Source organism: Nicrophorus vespilloides, unplaced genomic scaffold (genome assembly GCF_001412225.1).
Source record: "Nicrophorus vespilloides isolate i.1.1-1 unplaced genomic scaffold, Nicve_v1.0, whole genome shotgun sequence".
NCBI classification, from domain to species: domain Eukaryota; kingdom Metazoa; phylum Arthropoda; class Insecta; order Coleoptera; family Silphidae; genus Nicrophorus; species Nicrophorus vespilloides.
Genome location: NW_017095954.1, coordinates 1,281 through 23,042, shown reverse-complemented (window position 1 = coordinate 23,042; position 21,762 = coordinate 1,281). Strand labels below are relative to the sequence as shown.

General features: G+C 36.7%; 5 protein-coding genes across 7 annotated transcripts; 1 reads left to right on the top strand and 4 right to left on the bottom strand.

Annotated features, from left to right (window-relative positions):
- Nucleotides 1-388: 388 nt before the first annotated feature.
- Nucleotides 389-2,967, bottom strand: LOC108568981 (vacuolar protein sorting-associated protein 54). Its single transcript, XM_017930337.1, has one exon. The coding sequence runs from the start codon at nucleotides 2,869-2,871 to the stop codon at nucleotides 448-450; it is 2,424 nt and encodes an 807-aa protein (XP_017785826.1). The 5' UTR covers nucleotides 2,872-2,967; the 3' UTR covers nucleotides 389-447.
- Nucleotides 2,968-3,098: 131 nt separating this feature from the next.
- LOC108568975 (kelch-like ECH-associated protein 1) lies at nucleotides 3,099-8,922 on the bottom strand. Of its 3 annotated transcripts, none has more exons than XM_017930330.1 (7): nucleotides 7,165-7,208; nucleotides 6,905-7,073; nucleotides 4,735-5,634; nucleotides 4,471-4,682; nucleotides 4,193-4,398; nucleotides 3,955-4,131; nucleotides 3,099-3,891 (listed from the first exon to the last, which is right to left on the bottom strand). In XM_017930330.1, the coding sequence occupies exons 1-7, from the start codon at nucleotides 7,191-7,193 to the stop codon at nucleotides 3,671-3,673; spliced, it is 1,914 nt and encodes a 637-aa protein (XP_017785819.1). In that variant the 5' UTR covers nucleotides 7,194-7,208; the 3' UTR covers nucleotides 3,099-3,670. The 3 variants fall into 3 exon arrangements, with proteins under 3 accessions (XP_017785819.1, XP_017785821.1, XP_017785820.1); XM_017930332.1 differs by lacking the exon at nucleotides 7,165-7,208 and adding an exon at nucleotides 8,849-8,922 and having other exon boundaries at nucleotides 3,100-3,891; XM_017930331.1 differs by lacking the exon at nucleotides 7,165-7,208 and adding an exon at nucleotides 8,477-8,562 and having other exon boundaries at nucleotides 3,100-3,891.
- Nucleotides 8,923-8,924: 2 nt separating this feature from the next.
- Nucleotides 8,925-9,876, top strand: LOC108568976 (charged multivesicular body protein 3). The gene is made up of 4 exons (XM_017930333.1): nucleotides 8,925-9,056; nucleotides 9,121-9,181; nucleotides 9,238-9,623; nucleotides 9,681-9,876. Exons 1-4 carry the CDS (start codon nucleotides 9,012-9,014, stop codon nucleotides 9,849-9,851), a joined length of 663 nt encoding a protein of 220 aa, XP_017785822.1. The 5' UTR covers nucleotides 8,925-9,011; the 3' UTR covers nucleotides 9,852-9,876.
- A 62-nt stretch (nucleotides 9,877-9,938) lies between these two features.
- LOC108568977 (protein anon-73B1) lies at nucleotides 9,939-10,501 on the bottom strand. The gene is made up of 2 exons (XM_017930334.1): nucleotides 10,256-10,501; nucleotides 9,939-10,190 (listed from the first exon to the last, which is right to left on the bottom strand). The coding sequence occupies exons 1-2, from the start codon at nucleotides 10,403-10,405 to the stop codon at nucleotides 10,089-10,091; spliced, it is 252 nt and encodes an 83-aa protein (XP_017785823.1). The 5' UTR covers nucleotides 10,406-10,501; the 3' UTR covers nucleotides 9,939-10,088.
- A 5,343-nt stretch (nucleotides 10,502-15,844) lies between these two features.
- LOC108568968 lies at nucleotides 15,845-21,114 on the bottom strand. The gene is made up of 9 exons (XM_017930321.1): nucleotides 20,929-21,114; nucleotides 20,648-20,871; nucleotides 20,329-20,592; nucleotides 18,124-18,491; nucleotides 17,797-18,063; nucleotides 17,129-17,382; nucleotides 16,403-16,556; nucleotides 16,037-16,351; nucleotides 15,845-15,981 (listed from the first exon to the last, which is right to left on the bottom strand). Exons 1-9 carry the CDS (start codon nucleotides 21,112-21,114, stop codon nucleotides 15,845-15,847), a joined length of 2,169 nt encoding a protein of 722 aa, XP_017785810.1.
- Nucleotides 21,115-21,762: the final 648 nt, after the last annotated feature.

Sequence of the window (21,762 nt, the reverse complement as noted above, 5' to 3'; positions counted from 1 at the left end):
TTGGAATTAATATCAAACAATACTTGAAATATATTCAATTGAATGAACTCCATATTAAAATAGCTTCATTTATATATAAAAATAATATGAAAAGTGCATCAATATTTATTTGTTTTTTCTATTTGAATTCTATATTGTAAAAATTTAGATGAAACGGTTCAAATGTTTTAAATTTTATTGTTCTGCCTTTAAAATAATTATTAATTTGTGTTTCAATGTTTGATATTTTTGTGTGTTTCTAGATCACATTCAAAATAGTCTTAGAATCTATTTATAGAAATTTGGCTGGGGTCTTCTTCAAGCTGATGTGTATAGATAATTATATTTAGTAAATGTATAAAACATGATGATTCATTAAACTTTTTATTCGTTCATATAATAATAATTTAGTTATTAAAAAGAATTATAAACGTTTTGGGGGGGAATGTAGCGTGCGCATGTACAATCTCATTTAATCCAGATATCCTCCATGGCTTTGTCTGACAGTTGGCTGTCTTGCAGGACCTGCAAGCCTCGCAACGTCTCCAGGTAGAACGTCAACTCCGACGTGACGACGCCGTGCTGGGGTCCGCCATTATTTTGAATATTCATCTTAACCAACTGCTCTCTCAGGCGGCTCTTGAAGTTCCTGTGAATAACCAGATACACCTCGCTGATCTGCTTCTTGGGTAGTACACAGCTAACAGCCTCGTGTAACTTATTCAGATGCCTCGACACATTCCGGAACACCTTCGAGGGAACGGGAGGTTTGGCCTCCCATTCGTTCAGCGAATCCCCGAGTAGTTTATTCATGATCGACAACACTTTGGATTCCAACTGCTGGATGTGATGAACTATATCTCTCTCCACTGCATCCAAATTCGAGCTATTGCAGTCCTGCGAGATCTGCTGGAAGTGTCTGCGGACGTGCGGTATCATCCATAGGACCAATTGGAGGGCGCGAGATGTCAACGCCAGATTCGTTGATGTTATGGTGTTCAAACCGGCGGTCCTCAAGGCACTGGCACCTAGCACTAACTGACAGGAGCGCGAGTTGAATGTCCTCAATAATTCCACAAGATTCCTGTAAACTACGTTCGCCAATAGCGGCAAATCCTGGGCGCAAATACAATACTCGCTCACCAAACTGACCAGGATCAAGACCACGCCTACGGTCACAAACTCCTCCCCGTCAACCTTCAAACAACGCTGCATGCTCCGCCTATTGTTGTTATCCACTGGTATCAAATCGAGGACTTTCCCGCAGGACAATTTATCCACTAGCAGCTGGAAACCGAGCGGAACGTCCGCAGCTTTCCATCGTTCATCATCGAGCAGCAACACCAACTTATTCTTTCTAGCCCCATGGAATTTATTCACATAATTACCGGCTTGTATTTTAAATGCCGCCTTCATTGTGGCGCTCCTCTGACCGCAGATCGCTTCGCAAACTTCACCAAATTTATCAACAATCATTGATAATTCTCCAATTTGAACAGCTGTGATGGAATTCTTATCAGACTGATTGTCCACCAGCGAAGCTAATCTTTCATGGCAATAGTCACAAATATAAACAAGCAGTTCCTTCAATTTTAACTCTACTCTCTTCAAATCATCCTCAGTCAGAAACTTTTCCTGCATATCATCCACTTTACTATCATCCAACCTGGTGCTCATCTTGGCAGTTTGCTTAATAACATCATGAACATCTTTAACTCTCTTCATTAACTTTGCTAGAGCTTCACTGGCCAGAAATAGCACTCTAAGCCAGTGGGAACTCTCAAGATTAGGTGTTACCTCCCCTGAACCAGTCAAACACTGCTCAGAATCCTCATCAGCCAATTGTTCAATCAGTAATTGTTTGAATACTGTTTGCACTGCAGTTACAGCTTCCTGCTTATAAGCTTCCAAGAAATTGAAGTGATTCTGTCTAAGTAACCCAGCCACCAAAGAAATTAGTCTTTCTGGTTCAAGAAGACCATCATCAGAATCCAAAGGTCGATGTAAATCTGCAGCTGCATACCTCTCAAACTCACTGCTTAACATTTTATCTATAAGTCTGGACATCTCCTTCAGCTGAGATGGTAAATGCCTCAGACTAGTCACACCTGCTAACTTTCTGGCTAATACTTCTTGTGTTGAACTTATCAATTCTAATGCACCCACATAATCAGAGGAGCTCAACAATAGTTGCAAGGTGGGTTGGGTCTGCAAAACAGTTGCCATCAATTTCAGCTTATCTAAAAGAGAAACCTGATTCCTCCTAGTTCTTGCCAAGTTCAGTAACTTCAAAGGGTCTTGTGATAGGTCCGTGTCAACTACTTTGATTTTACTCCTTAAATTACCCACTTCCTGGCATGCAGTCCCCATCTGCTCCATGATTGTGTCATGCGAGGTCATGGCATGAAAAAAAGCCCCTGACTTCTGTGATACTTGTCTTGCGATCTGAACTTCAACCACATCCAAATAGTGAGTAAGCTCCTCGTGCAGTAGCCTCTCATTTTGCTTGAATTCACAGTGAAACACTTTGTTGAATACCCTGGGATCACTCAACGGGAAACTGGTCATAAGGAAGATGTCTGGTATAGTGTCCAAAGTTTCCTCTGTGTCGTTCTTGCATTTCACCCTCACCTCCACCTTCTCGTGCGAGATTTTCTTGTGTTTCCTGTACCGTTTCCCGATCTTCCGCAGGTAATTATCGAAGTGGGCATGGGTGATGTCTGGCAGGAATGGACTGCTCTCCAGGTCGCTTCTCTCGACGAAACCATCGCCCCACGTCTTCACGAAGAAGTTGCTTTGCTTCCCCTTGTTTGGATCGTTCAGAACGGCCGGCAAGTTCTGTGCGGCGTTGTAAATCGACCACTCGCTCTCCTCCGTCATAACTATTACCATTTTCTCCGAACCATTCGCATACGTTTTTAATCACATCACTACGGAGGCTACTCACTAACATCAAACACAATCAGGTGATCTTTGACAACGTCACTATGACAGCTGTCAAAACATGAGATGTTTATTTATGGCGCTGCAAACGCGCGAAATTTGAAAGAAATGAAAAATTATATTTAAACAATTTAAATTCTTCTGCGTACAAAAATATGTTTTATTATACATATATATATATAGTTTAGAACACGTACAAATTAAAATTATAGAAATAATCAGCCTATCAATTTGTATAGTAATAGTAGTGTATAAAAGTTGGTAATACATTGAAACGTTTAGTGGTTCCCCCTATTTGTGGGATATACAAAAATAAAATCTGTTCAATAAATAAGTAATAAAAAATATTGAAATTATAATAAATTATACATAACACACAAATATAATAATAAAAGTCTAAATTATAAACAACAATAATCACATAGTTTGAAATCACTCTTCTCTTGAAGAACGAATGCTTCTTCCATATAAACAGGAACACACAACACACCATGTGGAATGTTATTACAAAAGAGAATGCATCATGCATATACATAAAATATAATACAAATATGGTCAGCTTAGAGTTTCGTTTTTTCTTTTGCGACTAGTTCATCATCACCAAGTGTAACATTGTTTCATCATTTAAACTAATTTGTACTATAAACCATTCTTTCGCTTTCCAACTACCCGAAGCATTTGTGCTTTCGTAACTAATGATATTGTTTACCTCGTCGACGCCACTCCTCTTTGGGAGGATTGTCCAGTGTCAACGAGCGTTCGGTGTGTTTCCTTTACTGTTGCCGCGCGATCCTGAAGGCGAGCTCGCCGCTGATTGGACGTGACAGTTCTGCATGCAAGGGTATTGAAAGCAGACGGCGCTGGCGTGACCCGATCTCCCAGAGGTTAAAGGATCTCCTGCCACCCACGTATCCAACGATGGATCGTAGACCTCAACGTTTGCAAGGAAATTATTACCGTCGTATCCACCTATCAAAGAAACAATAATATTAATATACTTATAAGAAAAAAGTAAAGAGAAAAAATATTAACCCATGGCATAGATCATGCAGTCAAGCACTGTCACACTCAATGCGCTCCTTGCGATCTTCATTGGAGTAAGGAACTCCCAAGCATCGCGTTCAGTATCATATCTCTCCACACTATTCAATTGGCAGGTCCCGTCGTATCCTCCAATCACATAAATATATTGGTTTATCACGGCCACCCCTGCAACGAATAATAATAATGTAATTTATTTCAGATAATTTTGAATTTTTCATAAAAATACCTGCACCGCTCCGAATGGTATGCATCGGCTTAACCATAGTCCATTCGTTGTTCTCCGGATGGTAGCACTCTACGGTTTTGTGTCTGTTGACTCCATCGAAGCCACCAATCGCATAAAGCAGCCTGTTGACGACGGCCACGCCCACGGCCAGGCGCCTACAGTGCATTGGCTTTATGGTTGTCCACCGATCCGATTCTGGTTCATAACTGAAGAAAAATAAGAGTAGATGATATTAGGTTCGTGGTGGTTCAAGGTGATCGAGATTGAACTTGTTATACTATTCGACACTGCTGTGGTATTTCGATCCTTCGCTGCCTCCGACTGCATACAGAAGTCCATCCATAACAGCCACGCCCACCCTGTTCCTAGGCACCGACATCGGACTGCACGGTCGCCATTGATCTCTGAGAGGATTATACTTATCCACCCAATCGCTATCGTAACTATTGCCAGGAGTGTTATTCCTGCCACCAACAGCGTAAAACGTGCCCTGCTCAAAGCGATGATTAGATTTTTTTTATTTTTGCAAATCGTATTCTTACCCGTAGAAACGCAGCTCCAAGACCGGATCGCGGAACGGTCAAGTTATCCAGCTGGTGCCACTTCTTATCATCCACATTATAACCTTCTAGAAGTTCCAATGATTGCTTGTAGTAGCCACCGGCTATATAGATGATCCTCGGCGAGTTGGGCTTGCGCTCCTTGACGACAGTTCGTTTGTGCAGTGTTAGGTCTTTGAAGATACTCTCGAGGTATTCCCTGCAAGCGGGCGTTTTTTTCAGCACATCGCAGTTGGTCATCTGATCGTTGAGGAACTTGGGAGTGAGGAACTGACACCGAACGGCGCTTAGAATATGCTCCATCTTCATGTGTCTGCAGTCCTCGTCGTACTTGACCCACTTGAGGACCGCGTCGTAAACCTCTTCTTCATCCTGCACGTTGAGTTCGTCTTTCTTGATCAGGTTAATCAACTGCATTGGGCTAAGCTGCAGGAATTCCTCTTCCTGGCTGATCTGACTGAAGTGACGTTCTATGTACTGATTCGCCTTCTTGCACATGTCGTTGCAGCCGTGCTGTTCGGCAAAGTTTGCGATGCCTATGGCATTGCTGGGGTCCAGCTGTCGCTCCAGGAAGTCACAGCATGCCTGTATGACGTTAGCTACCTGGAACATGGTCGCGGCTGGCAACAGTTGGCAGACGGAATTCTCCGTCACCCGGATGCGACCTGTATACATGAAGTGTATGAGACGACCCATCGCCGTCGGAGAAACACCCTGCAGCTTTACCCGAGTCATCCCAGACTCGCGCAATCCACCGGTGAACATCGCTTTAAAATACGGACTGGCGGCGGCAAGAACCACGCGATGCGCGTGAAACAGTTCCGTGTCCACCTCTAAAATCACGTCCGTCAGCATGTGGTGACCCCTCATCATATCCATAGCCTAAAACAAAAATCATTAAATAAATATCTAAAAACACAAACCCATTAGTTGCATCATTTAAGGCGATTTATTTACAGGACAAATAGAAAATTGATGTCTCGAAATCTATTATCTATCCACTGAGCAAATATACGTTGTTATTGAGGTTTAGAAACAATAAATAATCATATTATACACGGTGACTATAATAAAAGTAATCGTACACTACTCAAAAATTAAGCTACCGAAGCCCCAAACCGTCTTCTTTCACTGTTTGATCTAGACTTCCCACAATTTTGGAGTTTTGGAGCATTCTACGGTGGAGCGTAGTTTACAGTATTGACAACGATACAAGTATTTCAAATTTAAAAATAAAATCTTCTATTAACATTAACTTTGTTGACAGAAAATGTTTTTTGAACTTTTCAGACATAATATAAAAATAAAGGAGAGAGCGCTCACAGAAAATATTCAGATGAATTAATAGAAATTATTATAAAGCTCCGTTTCTCAACCTATAAGTCACAAAATTACAACTGTCGCCATGTCAAAGCGAGGAACTTGTGAAAAACTTTAGCAATTGAGTTGCAGTAAACTGCAGACAAATATGTTGAGTTATTCAACAAACAAGCTGAGAAACGGTGTTGTGGGGGTCGCGAAAAATACATGGGGAGTGGCAGAAAAATAGGGCGTTCTTATTTTTTAAGTGCAAATCAAAGGATCTTTTAGGTGTAGAGAAATAACAAACATAAAATATATGAATGAAAACTGATTTATGTTCGTATCAAGAAATTGCATTTTAATTTACAGATCAGATTTTTTTTTAATATGTTAAGTAAATATTGTTTTGAATAAAATGTATCGTATACATGACGTATTTTTGGGTGATAAGTCTAATATTATTAAAACAATCACAATTTTAATGTCAAAAGTTTAGTGCCATTTTTTTTGAAGCTGATAAAAGTACCGGATGAAAAACGTTTTATTTTCATATATTTATTAAACATTTTCCGATTAAATACAAGTTATGCAACTAATTTTTGAAACAATATTATGATGACGCTCGAAATCTGCTATCTTCAAATTTAATTTGCCGCCATAAAAAAATATGTCAGACTTATCAACTTTATAAATTTCTGCTAAATTTCGGAAAATAATAATACTCTATGTAAGTTTGAGCCGCATTACACGAGCTTTATGTTATATGAATAATATCTGCACATTAAATTCAACCAAAAAACGCCAATTTTGTAAACTTCGCTTTTCAAAATCATCTTCTTCTGATCATTACCTTCATAGCATCTTTGATATATTCCACCATCATGAAGCACATATCACCAAGATCTGCGTTGCATCCAGAAACTGTCACTCTTGACGCCTCCACCTGGCTGTGCTGTCTCTTGACCGGACGATGGGCCATGGATAGTTGATGACAGCACGAATCCTCTTCACCATCCATTCTACAAAACATAACAACAATAAACATCTATTAGAACGTATTCTCAACTTAAAGTTTATTATTCAATTCAACATATTACATAGATATTATACTTTTTCGGGACCACCAGCCGTGATTGCATGCCACTTATCACCGATATGTAGTCAACCAAAAAAAAAAGAGTCCGATCCTTTATCTATCGCTGTCGCCGATTTTCTGAATTCCGAGCGCCGCTTTTGTGACGCACAAAAATCAGTGACAATAGGAAATTAATGCCTCTTCCTCTACCATTACTTATGATTTCAATAATCTTTCAAAAACTATTAGCAAGTAAATAGAATATTATGAAGCAAAGATAATTCGTCTAATCGTATGCAACGAAATATCGACTGGTCACGACCGTCGAACAGCTACATTACGTAACCATGACAATAATTGTAAATTCTTTAGTTAATGTGTATTTAGTATTTTTTTCTCTCATCTCTTTTTTGTTGTTTCGTTGCACGTACTAAACAACAAGTATGTATGTGTGTGTATATATTTATAAAGCGATAAAAGCCGAGCTGATATTACAATGTTACATGCTTCGAAACGGGAGAGAGAGAATGACATTGCAGTTTCGTTCCCTGGTAGAGTAAGTAAGTACTCCACATGTATGAATGTACGTGTATATGTGCTTTTCCAGATATGTATGTACGTATAAAACAAATTGTAAATAACCTTCGCGATATGTGCACAGCCAGCATGACTGGCCCCTTCGTAGCTAGATACGATAATTTTAATTGTACATACGAAATGTAGCAAATAGCACGTAGGGGAAAAACAACAACAAAATTTGATTGAAAAATTACATCTTTCGTCAACCGTAATTAAAATGAAATGAAGAGTCATGCTCGAAAAAAAAGTATACGAAAAGTGCGTTGAAACAAAAAAAAAGTTACCATAGGTCATGAATGCGTTGCGTGATTGCAGCAGCAATAACAATAACAAAAAAAGCGTCTTCTTGAAACTTGCGGCACTTTGTGTATTTCAGTTCAAAGAGACTCAAATCCAATAAGTTTCGGATTTGAATAGATCTCAATTTCGCGTAAATAACTGAAAAACACGTAGTCATGGTAATTAATTAAAGTAAAAATCGTAAAGGAAATGAACTTGGGATAGTCCTTAAATGCGTCTCGTCTGCATACTGATAGAGGAAGTGGATGTAATAACAATAAAAACTTGGATTTCTAGAGTAAATGTTGCTATTGGTAAATGCAAAATTTTGCAAAATTGAAGGAAGTGTTGAGGTGCAAAAAACGGTGTCAAAACTTGTTGATCAACAACGCATCCGAAAAATCACCATGGCAACGCAAATGTGCGCGTCTAGGGAAATGTGCGTGTTTATATCTTGGTTTATACGATGTAAAAATGTAAGTTACGCACCCCAATGATAAAAACAGACGCCGGTTTCCTCTTTTGGTTGCAGAGGATGATATATAGTGATCGTCTTAATTTCTAGAATGTGGATTCGGCTAGAAGATTAATGTAATCCGTTCGCACGCTGCAGACACCACACATACGCGCACGTTGGAGAGGTTATCCAAGACACGTCGTAATCAACGGCGATTCGATGAGCGACTGAGAAATTCGCGACTTATGACATATGATCAAATCGAGGGCACGCTAGGAATGTTGATGTGTATGTGTGCGTGGTGCAACGTTGACGTTAATCTCTTCCTCTCTCTTTTCCCCCTTTATCTCTCTCGCGCGCACTGAGATTAAATATACAGAATCGGGCTAATCCCCTAAACGAACCATTATTTAATCTACGATAGCTGCGATAATTAGTGTGGATATTCACCACAGCACAATTCGATGCCATGTTGTTATGACATTTGCTCTTGACACATTTTTGACAGCGGCAAGAGAGAGATAGAGTAAAGTTGACTCACATCTGTCAAACGCGAAAGGTGCAAAAATGGGTTTGTTTGGGAAGACTCCGGAAAGAAACCCTAAGGATATGGTAGCTCTTTTAATTATGCACAAGCTTTACTTTGATTCTCATCTCGCATTAAATTGGCTCGCAGGTGAATGAGTGGACGCACAAATTGCGGAAAGAAGGCTACCAATTAGACAGGCAAATCAGAGGTAACAGAGAAAAAAAAATGAAAATAGTTGTCACACCTTAATTGCATTATTTGCAGCGATACAGAGGGAGGAGGATAAAGTGAAGAAGAGTCTTAAGGAGGCTGCAAAGAAGGGAGATAAGGATGCCAGTGTCATACTGGCGAAGGAGATCATAAGAGCTAGGAAGGCTGTAACCAAAATTTACACCTCGAAGGCTCACCTGAATTCTGTGCAGCTGCAGATGAAAAATCAGCTGGCTACTTTAAGGGTGGCTGGTTCTTTGGCGAAATCCACTGAGGTTATGCATGCCATGCAGAGGCTGGTCAGGATACCAGAGGTGGCACAGACGATGCAGGATATGTCTAAGGAGATGATGAAGGCGGGTATCATCGAGGAGATGCTCGACGAGACTTTCGAGGGGATGGAGGATCAGGATGAGATGGAGGACGCGGCGCAAGTTGAGGTAAGCAAACATATATAGTTATCTCGGAGTAGGCAACCAGATGTACGTTTGTTTCAGGTCGATAAAGTGTTGTGGGAGTTGACCGAGGGTAAACTAGGCGAAGCCCCGTTACCGCCCGTCGGCGATACCGGAATGGGGGAGGCTGCAAAACCAGAAGTGGAAGAGCACGAAGAGGATGAGGAAGAGCTGGAGGAGATGCAAAGTCGCTTGGCAGCGCTTCGATCGTAATATCATTAATTCAGAGTTTAGATATTTTTTATATGTATACACACACATACTTAATTTATTAATGTAATTAAATAATTTAGTGCTGGCACTTGTTTAATTGTAATTTGCTAAATAATAATTAAAAAAATAAATATGCTAATACAAATACATAAAATACTTGATGTAGGCAGCAGTACATAAAATTGAGATTAAAATATAAACGGGCTTTTCCTTTTTAAAAGCTGAACACAAACCTATCTATCGCCTCTTCTTCTTCTCTTGTTTGCGCACCCTGTGATGCGGTCTTCGAGGAGTATTTTGCGGAGTGCTATGCTCGGAACTCTCGTCATCGCTATCCCCCTTAAAAATTAATATCATTATCATTATTAGTACGAAAATCACCGATTTTCTAAAGAGTTATTCACCCTTAACCACTCGCTCCTGTCTCCGTCATAGTCCGGTTTGTAGATGCATGCTATTAAGCAAATTATTTGGAAGATCGCCGAAAAATATAGACCGTAACGGACCACAGTTGCGGTCATATCCTCCACACCGATATTAATTGCAGAGTTCATTGTTGCAACAAATCAACAAACAACCACACAAACTTGACAATTGTGCAGCACCTCTCAGAACTGTCAAAACAATTGTTTCATATCAGGGCTGCCAAAGTTTTTACGAAACTTCGTGTTTTGGTCGCTGCGAGGTGCAATCGTCGATCTTAGTTCGAAGGCAGCAATAAGTGTGGCGCTACTGGTGACTATTTTCCGATTAAGGATGAAATCAAATGGCCGTTTTTGACTTTAGTTGGTCAAAATGGTTCAAATCATTTGAATTATGAATATATATATATAAATACACTAGCTTTTAAGAGTTATTAACAAATTTAACTTAATAAAGTTTTGTATTTGTCAGTACGTTGTATGGATATGGATTAAAGTTTTTGAACTTGGATCACTCGAAAAATGACTGTAGAGCAGTATCTGTTAAACTTTTTTACCTCACGGCACACTAATTTTGTTAGCGAGAAGGATGCAATTGCCTTTGAGAAATAATTAAGTCAAAATGTTCTTCCTCCGTTAATGGCAAGTCCGTACTGTCGTATTTTGCAAAAGGATTGATGACCATCTCAAGTGATGAAAATACTTAGAAAATAATACAGAGAGGTTTCCAAATGTCTTCTGCTCTGCTGACAAAATTTAAAATTTGTTAGGAAAACAGTCTACGCTTTTAATTTTCCTGTAATTGTGATAATATTTTGGTGTGCTCCTGTATGTTAAAATATAAAACGCTCAAATTTTTAAATTGAGAAATGTTACTTTCAGCCAATTTACTCTTTTTATAAATTCAAATTCAGAAGTTTTGGTATCCATGAAATAAATCGTGCGACTATTTTTCCTTTCGAGAGCAATTCCGTATGTAGCATTAATCAGAATCCATTTTTCACATAGACATGCACATGCATTGTTTCACATAGACTGCAATACAGTGGAACCTCGCTTAACGAGTACCTCGCATAACGACCATTTCGCTTAACGAGCAAAATGAATTGTAAGAAAAATGACTCGCATAACGAGCGACGTTTCGCATAACGAGTGACGATGAGAAGAGAAGTCCCGGATTGCGCGCCATTTACAAAATTTTAAAATCATATTATGTGCATTTTAGAATATATTATCTTTGATTTTCTTTCTCATCTTTGTTAAAGCGGACTATACTTTGAAAATATTATTTGTATTTGCTGTAAATGCAAAACGCAAATGTTTGTGTTCAACCATTATTATAATATATAAACACACTATGTACGCAAGTCACCGAATTTATACAAGTAATATAAACAGATATAAACTTACTTCACCGTGTGTGAATTGGAAAACAGTTTCTAGTTAGTCGTCATTCTTGTTTTATCTTAGAATTGTTTGTGATCACAAAATTTCCAAACCTGTGTTCAGACATGTTATTTGTGTTTTTTTTATGCAAAATTTTATAACACTGGCATCTCCCGAATAAAAAGCTATAGAATAAAAATAATCATAGATATGAAAAGAAAAATTTTGTCAACATTACATGATGGAGCGCCATCATCATTAATCAATTTTTATAAATATTTTAAGTTACAAGAAGATATAAATTATTTAAAAAAAAAAATTATAAGTTATTCAGCTATTTTACATATATAAATCGTACAAATCGTAATAAATATTCACAGTCGAACACGGGCATTCTAATATACATTGTTAAATTACAAGCAGCGTGTAGTGAATTCCTTCTTCATCTTATCCCAGTTCTCTCTGCCCATCTCGTCTTGTATCATTCGGTAAATATGTTCCGACTTTTTCAGGTAGAACGTATCTTCCTAGAAAACTAATAACAGGTTTAGTATTGAACTCTATGTCAACATATTTATCCTTAAGCGGATTAGTCTAAGATTTTTTGGATCTCGTATGCATTGAAATTCCCTTCACGTAATATTGTAAAGCAGGGGTCCTCAACCTTTTTGCACTTAAGAAAATAATTTAAATTTCTATATCTTTTTACAATAAGATTATAAAATATAAGAAATACTTCGCTTAGTACTTGATATACGATTCCGCCAATATCTCGGACTATATGAAAGCAGATTAATCGATGCGTCTAAGTTTATAAAATATTTCCTTTTAGCATTTATTCTTTTGATGTATAATTTTGAAAGTAAATGATAAATAAAATATAATTAAGCGTATATTGTATTATTTTATTAATATATTTGACTCATGAATCCGACTTATGTTTGAAAATATAAATTTGAGTCTTCTGAAAGAAAATATGGATCGACGTGAATATCAGCATTCGTGGAAACATGGTTTAATGTATAGAATACATGAGGACGAATAATGAACGAAGTAAATGTATTCTGTGTGGAAGTGGAGATCTGCATCTATTTAAGTGGAATAAAAATTCTAGTCTTTCCAGTGTTTAATCTCATGTTTGTTTGACCTGCAGGACGTGAACAACGTGATCGTGAGAATTTATGGTACCTACGATTCTTGCCTTCTGAAGTATATTCTTCAGATATTTCTACACTAGTTGGAGGGCGTTCACTCTTAGCTAGCTGAGATAGCTCCTTCTGATAGTTCAACGTTCTGGCTAAATCGTCAGCAATATTGCCTAACTCGTAAACAGTTTTTTTCTCAAATGCATTCATAGCAGTACGCAGGTTGGCCGGTAGTCCCATTCTCCAGATCTCTATAACTAATTTATACGAAAAGATTGATAATCTTCTGGCCAAATTTCGTAGATCTCTTAAATATAATGACGGAGTGCGATTGCCCATCTCTTCCTTCATAAGCATATGCATGTCTCTTTTGCATCTCTCTTCAACCAATAGATCCTTCTGTGTGTGTTCGAGCATCATTAGGTATTTATGGTCCAAGCTCCTGATTATTAATTCAAACTTGTCAGAATCCGTGAAACTTTTTACAGTTTCAAAAGTTGTTTCTACAAGTTTGAACCACAACTCTGGGTTCGATGGTATGAAAGCTCTAATATTTATACACTTCTTCTTGCACGTGAAAAAAATATTAAACTAACGAATGTTCTATGACGTCGGTGGGTTAACTTGAGCTGCGCCGGGGTATAACTGAATTTTACAGAATACCTGACTTTCTCGACTTGCCTTACAATTGCTCTTGCAACCCCCCCACTATACTTATCATCGCATTTTTCGTTTCAATACTAACAGAGGGCGCTATCATTGGAATGCAAGATAAGCAATGTTCATCATCTTTTGCTTACTTATAAAAGGGTTGTCTGTCATATTTAAAAAAATGGCGCGTTTTACAGACGGTTGTTTTCGTCGAAATCATCACAAATATCAGAAGAAAAGAAATCACCGCAGGTCCACAAACTGCGACTCTTTGGATACTTCCACGTAATTCTATTGTAAAGCAGGGGTCCCCAACCTTTTTGCAACCAAGAGCACATTGTAGAATGCTGGTCGGGCTTCAGGCACCAATTATTTTTCTAGGTAAATTTATAGTTGGACATAGTTAATAATACACATAAATAAAATAAAGGAAAATGTCTTCCTAGAAAACTAATAACAGGTAAAAAAAATGTAGTATAAATACACTGAAAAACAAATTTTTAGCATCAGTTGCAATTGAACTCTCTTCGTAAAGAGAACTTTAAAGTAGAAATATTTTTTCACTTATTTTGTATCCTCTTTATAATACATTCATCTACTGAAATGGTAAGTGTAGATTTTATACTTTTGATTAAATTGTTTTTATAAATATGTCTTTTTATTTTTAGCATCCCAAGGAATGTGAAATATTGATTCGTTCAGTACTGAACTCTATGTCAACAGATATATCCATAAGCGGATTAGTCGAAGACTTTTTGGATCTCGTAGGGATAGAAATTCCCTTCAAAGAATATGGATTTCCGACTTTGGTAGAATATTTAAATTCCATTCATTGGATTCTACATGTATGTCTAAAATTATTTATTATTTTTTATTCAACTCTTATGTGAAATGTTTTATTTATAGGTTGATCTGGATGATGATATAATTNNNCGAATGATACAAGACGAGATGGGCAGAGAGAACTGGTATAAGATGAAGAAGGAATTCACTACACGCTGCTTGTAATTTCACAATATATATAAGAATGCCCGTGTTTGACTGTGAATATTTATTACGATTTGTACGATTTATGTATGTAAAATGTATAGCTGTAATCGAATATAATATTCAAATATTTATTTAGAATACAATTTCTAACTTAAAATATTTTTAACATTTATTTTATTTATCATTAGTGAAGTTATTGTTATCAAAATAATTAAAATAAATTGAATAATAAAAAGTGTGAAAAATTTGTTACAAGATAATACAGAATATACTATATCATATTAAGAAAAATATATAACAATACAAGAATTAAATTTATTAATAGTTTTGTTGCTTAAAATATAAATATCACCTACGAACTGCACTTAGGTAGCCACAAGTTAGTGTGGAAATTACTATACATCATTTCTAATATATTCATTACTTATGAGCTAGTCTGTTAAAATGTTCAAAATGAAAATAAACTAAATCTTAAATAAATTGAAAATGTAAATTTATAAATTAACATTTCTCAATTTTAAAATTGATCTTTCATATTTTGTATTTTAGTTCAGTGCACGTCAAATTTATAGCGTAGTTTCAAAGAACATTCAACCAAATGTACAACATTTGTAGGGTAGTACAAATGAGAAGTTAGTTCAAATAAACGTTAGTGTAAATTTTGAGTACGTTTTTGCAAACAAAGAGATATGTGAACATGTTCAACAATTCGTCGGATTTTCAATAAATAGTTTTCAAAAACTCACTTATAATTAATATTATAATAATAATAATTATGAAGTTGACTTCCAGATTGAAAATGCTGTTATTCAACATTTTTGTAACCTTATGTTATAGCTACTTAGGTTCTGTTCGTATTTTGTAGGAATTATATAAACCTTTGCTTTATTAGTGCAATAATCAAATGATAAATATGTTCTTGTATCATTTGATAAATATGTTGTCTCATGAAATGATATAATGAACAATTTTGTGTTTTGTAATGTTTGTCCTGGTATAATATTACTTAATGTGTGTCAATTTGACACTAAGTTCACAAGAACGTCATGAGCGAAAGGTTATAAACATTTAACGTTGTGATGTTCAGTGTTTCTTTATTATGCAATTAATCTGTTAGCATTAGCTAATTAACTGGTGGGAAGGGAATCTATGTTGTACGGGTGAGGCTTGTGCTTGGATGATGAGCAAATTTAACGCCTATCGGATGATTTTGTATTATTGTAAGATGATTGTCCTTTTTTATTATCACATCAATAATCGATTTATTTAGAACTAGAAAATTGTTCCAGCGAGTGATTTCCTTCAATTAGGAGATAAGTTAGTAACTATAATTAATAATGAATAAATGAATGAATATTTTAATAATTCAATTTAATACAACAATTTGCAGTAATTTGGTTTACAGAGTTTCGCCGCAGCAAAGCGGATTGAGGAAGAAGTTGAGTGAACTTTTGTTCGCCCTCAATTCCAACCATTGCTCCTGATTTGGTACATACATTTCGGCCGGCATCAATTGAGCATCATTGTTTCCATGATCTAAAATCGAAATCAAATGAAAAAAATGGAAAAAATAAATAAAATCAAACCGCACCAATTTTCTTATGCTTCTCGTGCATTTTAATCTTCTCGCCCGGATTCCTCAAAAGCAGCCTCCCAACACCTTCGCACTTCCTCAGCACCTCGTTCTTAAGCATCCTATTACGAATCGGGTCGCTGACAACTTGCGATTCATTGATCCACAGCGAAATCCCTGCAAAATCTGTGAGCAACTGCAACGCTCCAAACTCGGAAAACTTTATTCTGTTCAAATAGATATGATCGAGGAGAGCTTCGCAAATCAGTTTCAAGATCATGTTGCAAATTAGGTAATCCTCGGTCGCTTTCAAGACGGGCATCAGAATTTGATCTGCAAAAATTATATTATCGGTGTTTCATCGATTTCGAAAAATTCTCGTACCTAAATATTTATTGACGTAATCACTTTGTACTTCCGGTTTCTTGTTTCCGGTCTTAAACCAGTAATTCCCTTTGGGAAATATCATTTTTAAATGAGCCAAACAAATTGTAGTGCAGACGCTGGCCAAGCAGTCGACGCATTCCTTCGACGTATCCTTGAAATGAAACATTTACTGTCAAATCTCGAGTAAAATATTAAGCATTATAAAAACGTCATTTTCATTAATATACAAGCAGATGTGACAGTGATTAAGAGTGACATTTGACGTTTTTAAAGATATTTGACATTTTCGTCTGAAATCGGGACCAATGTCCTCGATTTGGGTTTCTTTAACGCCATTTAAACATTACAACGAAAAGAATCCTCCAGTATTGATGAACTCAATGCGACCGTGTATAAAGCATGGGACGAAAAACACGCGGAAACACTAGACAGTGTTTTCATTATATTGCAGAAGTGTATGGAATTGACCATGCTTCAAAACTGCTTTTGCAGGGAACATTTTTAGCACCTCAGGAACTTGACCGATTGTAGTTACTAATTTATTAAATGTTACTCATAAATGATAATTTTCAAATGTTTTCGATTTTATGATATATTTTATGAAATTAGACACTTATTTTGGAAGGGAGAGAGTATTTATTTTAAGTTTTATTTGCAAATATTTTATGCTCTATATTCAAGATACTTCACGTCTTTCGTTAGTTTCAAATGCTAGTCAATTACCTTTAGCTTTTGTATGTTGGCTTTTATCTCGGACACTAACTTCTCTCGCATTTTCGCGCAGACTTCGACGTGTACTTGCAAACCGCCTTTGTGTATCTGCAGAGTGTGATCGACCAAACGCACGTTGTTCAGGTGAGAAAGGCAGTTCACGATGTCGCAGTGAGTTATCATGAAGAAATCATAGACGTCCCAGTTGTTTGCTAATTTCTTCGTTTCATTTGCCGCCCATAGTCTAGTGGTGTGAACAGAATGATCTGAAAATATTAGATTCAAAGCTATTCAAGTAGGTAATTTGGGATTGCAATATCAATGATTCAAGTGCAATACTTCGGTTATTTCAACCATGGCGTTTAGCATATAGTGGGCACAGTAATGGCTTGTCCACACTGGCTACAAGGTGCTACAGCACGAATATAAAAAGAAACATTACTATTATCATCGTTCTATATTTTTCATTATTTATTTAGTGGTCATATGGTAATAAAAGTCTAGTGTAAAGCTAAATAGTCATTTACTAGAAACATACTACTAAATGCAGATAGCTACAATATGATATAAGAGTGAAATCATTGCAGCCCAAAATATTTTACTATTACAGCTGCAACCACACCACAAACTCTTACGTGCCGCCACTGTATGGATACAAAAAAAAACAAAAGTTACGTTACCTAGTCTATGCAAAACTGGAATTTGTTCAACCAACGGTAGCTCTTCTAAAGGAGCCCCGACAATCCATTCGTTGGTGACTTCACACTGATTCGAAAGCGAAATCAAATCTTGTAGCATTTCACAGAAAAGTTGTCCAGCATTGTGACACCCTTTCGAAGCAACCAGAGCCAACCGGAAGTTCCGATCCCAAGAAGTCGATGTTATATGAACGCCTAAACCATCCGCAAGACTAGTCAAAGTTGAAATAATAAACACAGGCACATCGGCTATAATAAAAAAAATAGTACAGAAAGTTATAATAATTTACTACAAAAGTAGATTAAAACCTGTGGGCGTAAACTGCGCTATCCATTCTCTAAGATGCTGACTGGAATGCGGAGGTCTGGATGCTAAAGGCGATGCGCCCCACCAGAGGATGATGTGCTCAAGAAAATTCCCGACTTCTCCCCACAAAATCTCTTGGTAATAATTAAGTACTTTCTCTTGAGCCTTAGAACTTAGTTTAGATTTTTTTATGCTATCGTTTCCAAGCATGTTCGGTGAGATAGTCACAGCGACGTCCAACAATTCGAGAACGTTTTGTTCCTCGTACTCGATTAATTTGTCCAAATTTAAAAAGCTGCCCTCTTTTACAGGAGCTTTCGGTTTTTCGAAGGTTGCCTCCGTTTTCGGAGACATGTGATTAGTAAGTGCTCTAAACATTTAAATTAAAATATTTGTAGAAATGTTATAGTCAAAATGTAAAATTGGTTAAAATATGGACAATTTTGATTAATAATCGTAACTCAAATAAAGAAAATGAACCTAACCTATCTTAAGGTAATGAAATTTCTCAATGTCAGGTTAGTTTAAGTTGAATGAAAAATAAAACAGTCACTAGTAAATATTCTATATTCTCTATAAAGATCACTGTTTCTAAAGCAGCATTATATAAACTTGAAGCTAGATTACAATACTGAAGCATCTAAGTGTTAAATAAATACTATTAAGCACACTGACTTTAATCTAGACTCTTCCATAAAACCCACTAAGACTTCACATCGACAATACTACAAAGTATTCCACAGTGTCCAGAGATATTCCATCCCAGGACACGACAATATATCAAAATTTTAATTTAACTAAATTTTATAGAACGATTGTATAACAATTGTATAAACTTCATGTATTAATGATTAAAACAGATCTGACCTTGATTACAAGAAAAAATACATTTATACTTGTTGAATTTCAGTATTCTGAAGAAAAAATACATAAAAGTTCTGAATTAACTAAATTTTATGGGACAACTGTAAACGTATTAATATGATGAACTTGAAGGCCTCAGTTGCTGAGACTTAACACTGATTTGGATCACTAGCCCTGGGATTTCAGAAATATGTATTAGTTTGCTAAGTTTATTAACTATTACTAATGGTTGTTTAATAATGGCTTCTCCAAACGCCTCACTCGAGAGTATTTCTGACGATTCGACAAATATTATCAAGATTGTATCCATAGTATTAAATAGAAGAAGACTGCGATGATGAAAAGGGGCGAAGAAGAACAATAAATCATATCTTCGAACTTGAACTTGAAGATGTTAATTTAAAGGGCTAATTTGGTTAATTATTCAATGCTCCAATGACAATTACCCAGTGTAACGTGGTAAAGTAGACAACGCTGCAAACATCGCTCCACGGTGCAACGAGGTTTCCAGAATTTCGGAGAGACCGAATCGAACCGTGAAGAGAGACGGTCGAGGTCTCCAGTAGAGAAGAGATTGTGATAGATATTTGTGCGGGTCCAGAACTGTGAAATCAAGACGATTAAGGTGCCCGGTAGAAGAGGTATATTTCGTACGCGATAGCAAATGAGAGTTTTTTCTATTTCTGTAAATTTTGTATGTGATCTATGTGAGCAAGAAAATAAGTTGTAAAATGTGTAAAAGTAAAAAGTGCTCAAGTACAACAAAAACGCACTTCTGATTACCAAAAAAGAGTAACTGCAATGGGAATGGTGCAAGACGGAGCCGCTGATCCAAAAGTTCAAGGAGGACGGCTGTCTAGATCGCACGATTATCAACAAATTCTGCTACGGCCAATGCAATTCGTTTACAATCTCAATAACCCGAGGAAAAGAAATAAGCGGAAGTACAGGAGGGCGAGGATCTGAACGGACCAGCATTCAAGTTGTGCGCCTTCTGAAAGTCTAAGAAGTTCACCGTCACGTTGAAGTGAAACAGCACGCCGTGAAATGCATTCAGCAGATCAAATGCATAGCCCGAGAAATGGATCGAGTGCACGTTCTCGTGCTACATCGCAAGAGAGTTCGATTCAGTTTTATTATTTCATGACACCGGCATAAGTTCCAGAAAAGTTGAGATTTGAAAACCGTTTTTTTTAGTTCAGATCTTGTTTTATTACAAGAAGAAATATATTTATACTTTTTAATTTCAGTATTCTAAAGAAAATATACATGAAAGTCCTGTAAACAGTAAACTGCAAACGTATAAATATTGTAATACTGATCTAATAATTAATTTTTCTTACTTGAAAATTTCGACGCTCGAATTATCCGAATGGCTTTCCTCGTCGTGACTCTCGTACAGTTTATACGTTTCTAGTAGACAGTCAATTAGTTTATGTGCACTAAGTTCAGCTCTGTTCTGTGCCAAAATTTGCAGAAGTTTTGTAATCGAGATCTTCCTCATTGGATACAGCAAATACGGACACGTATTACTCGATATTGCCATCGTATTTGAAAGCTTAAACTGCGCATCCAAATTCAATAAATGATTCATAATATTGGAAATTCTACAAAAAAAAATCAATAAATTCCACTTCGACAAATGTAAACGAAATAATTTACTTGAAGGTAATTATCAATATTTTATCGCCGTAGTAAATATAAAGATGCAAGACGTCGCTTAACATTTGCTGAAGTAAATAGCAAATTTTCAGCACCAAATTTCCGAGCAGCTGCTTCCACATATCCGCTTTCAATTTCAGTGGGAAATTCAAGTTCAAATCCTCCAAACATTTTTCATAAGCCTTCGGCTTCTCATCTAAATTACTTAAGATTTCGTTCAACTTCTAAAAAACGTTTCCACAATAATAAGTTGAAGTAAACAGGATGTTCATGGTACTCACATTGATTAAGTCTTCGCTATCGGCTGTGCTTTGTCGAACCTTCATCAAATTCGATTTGGATAATTCACCCACTAGTTGTCCTATTCTCAAGCAGATATCCGAAGAACTTTGTTTCAGCTCCTTGCATCTTTCGAATATGCCACACTGCTCATCATTTTCGACAGCCAACCATTTCACTATTGTCATCGTCGGATTCGCTTCGAAATTTGGTGCCCGGTTTTAGTAGTTTATCAGGTCATTATCATTGGAATTGCCTAGTTTTCGCTTTGGAATCAATAGCTCGTACCAAGCGGTAACGCATTTTCACTTTTCTCCACCGCATTCTTCCTTCTCCGCAGCACCCAAACAAAGTTTGCCCTTTCCGCAAACATTTGTTTTCATTGTAACGTTTCTATGGTAACGTACCTCTTGTTTGTATTTCATTAGCCCACGTTGTAATATAAACGTCAACGTCAATATACTTGCATTTAAAAATATCAATAATTAATATATTTATAATCAAGTAACAGTAATTTTGAGTATATTCGATCAATAATTTATGTGTTGTAGGAGTAGAATACTTGCTACATTACATGGTAAGTAATTTGAAAATCATTGATTTTTAGGTAAGAAATTATAGTATTTTAGGGCAGTTTAAAATTGGTTAATGGGCTGGCTCCGGCCCCCAAAGTGAATATGGTTTTTTGAGGTCAGTTGGTACGATTCATTTACAACGGTAGGAGAGAAGAAGATATGTCGGATGAAATCGGAATCAATCGGAACCTTTCAAATTTTTATTTTGCGAGAAACAAAATTTGATGGTAGTGTGCTGGTGGTAGTGTTTTTTCAAATTTG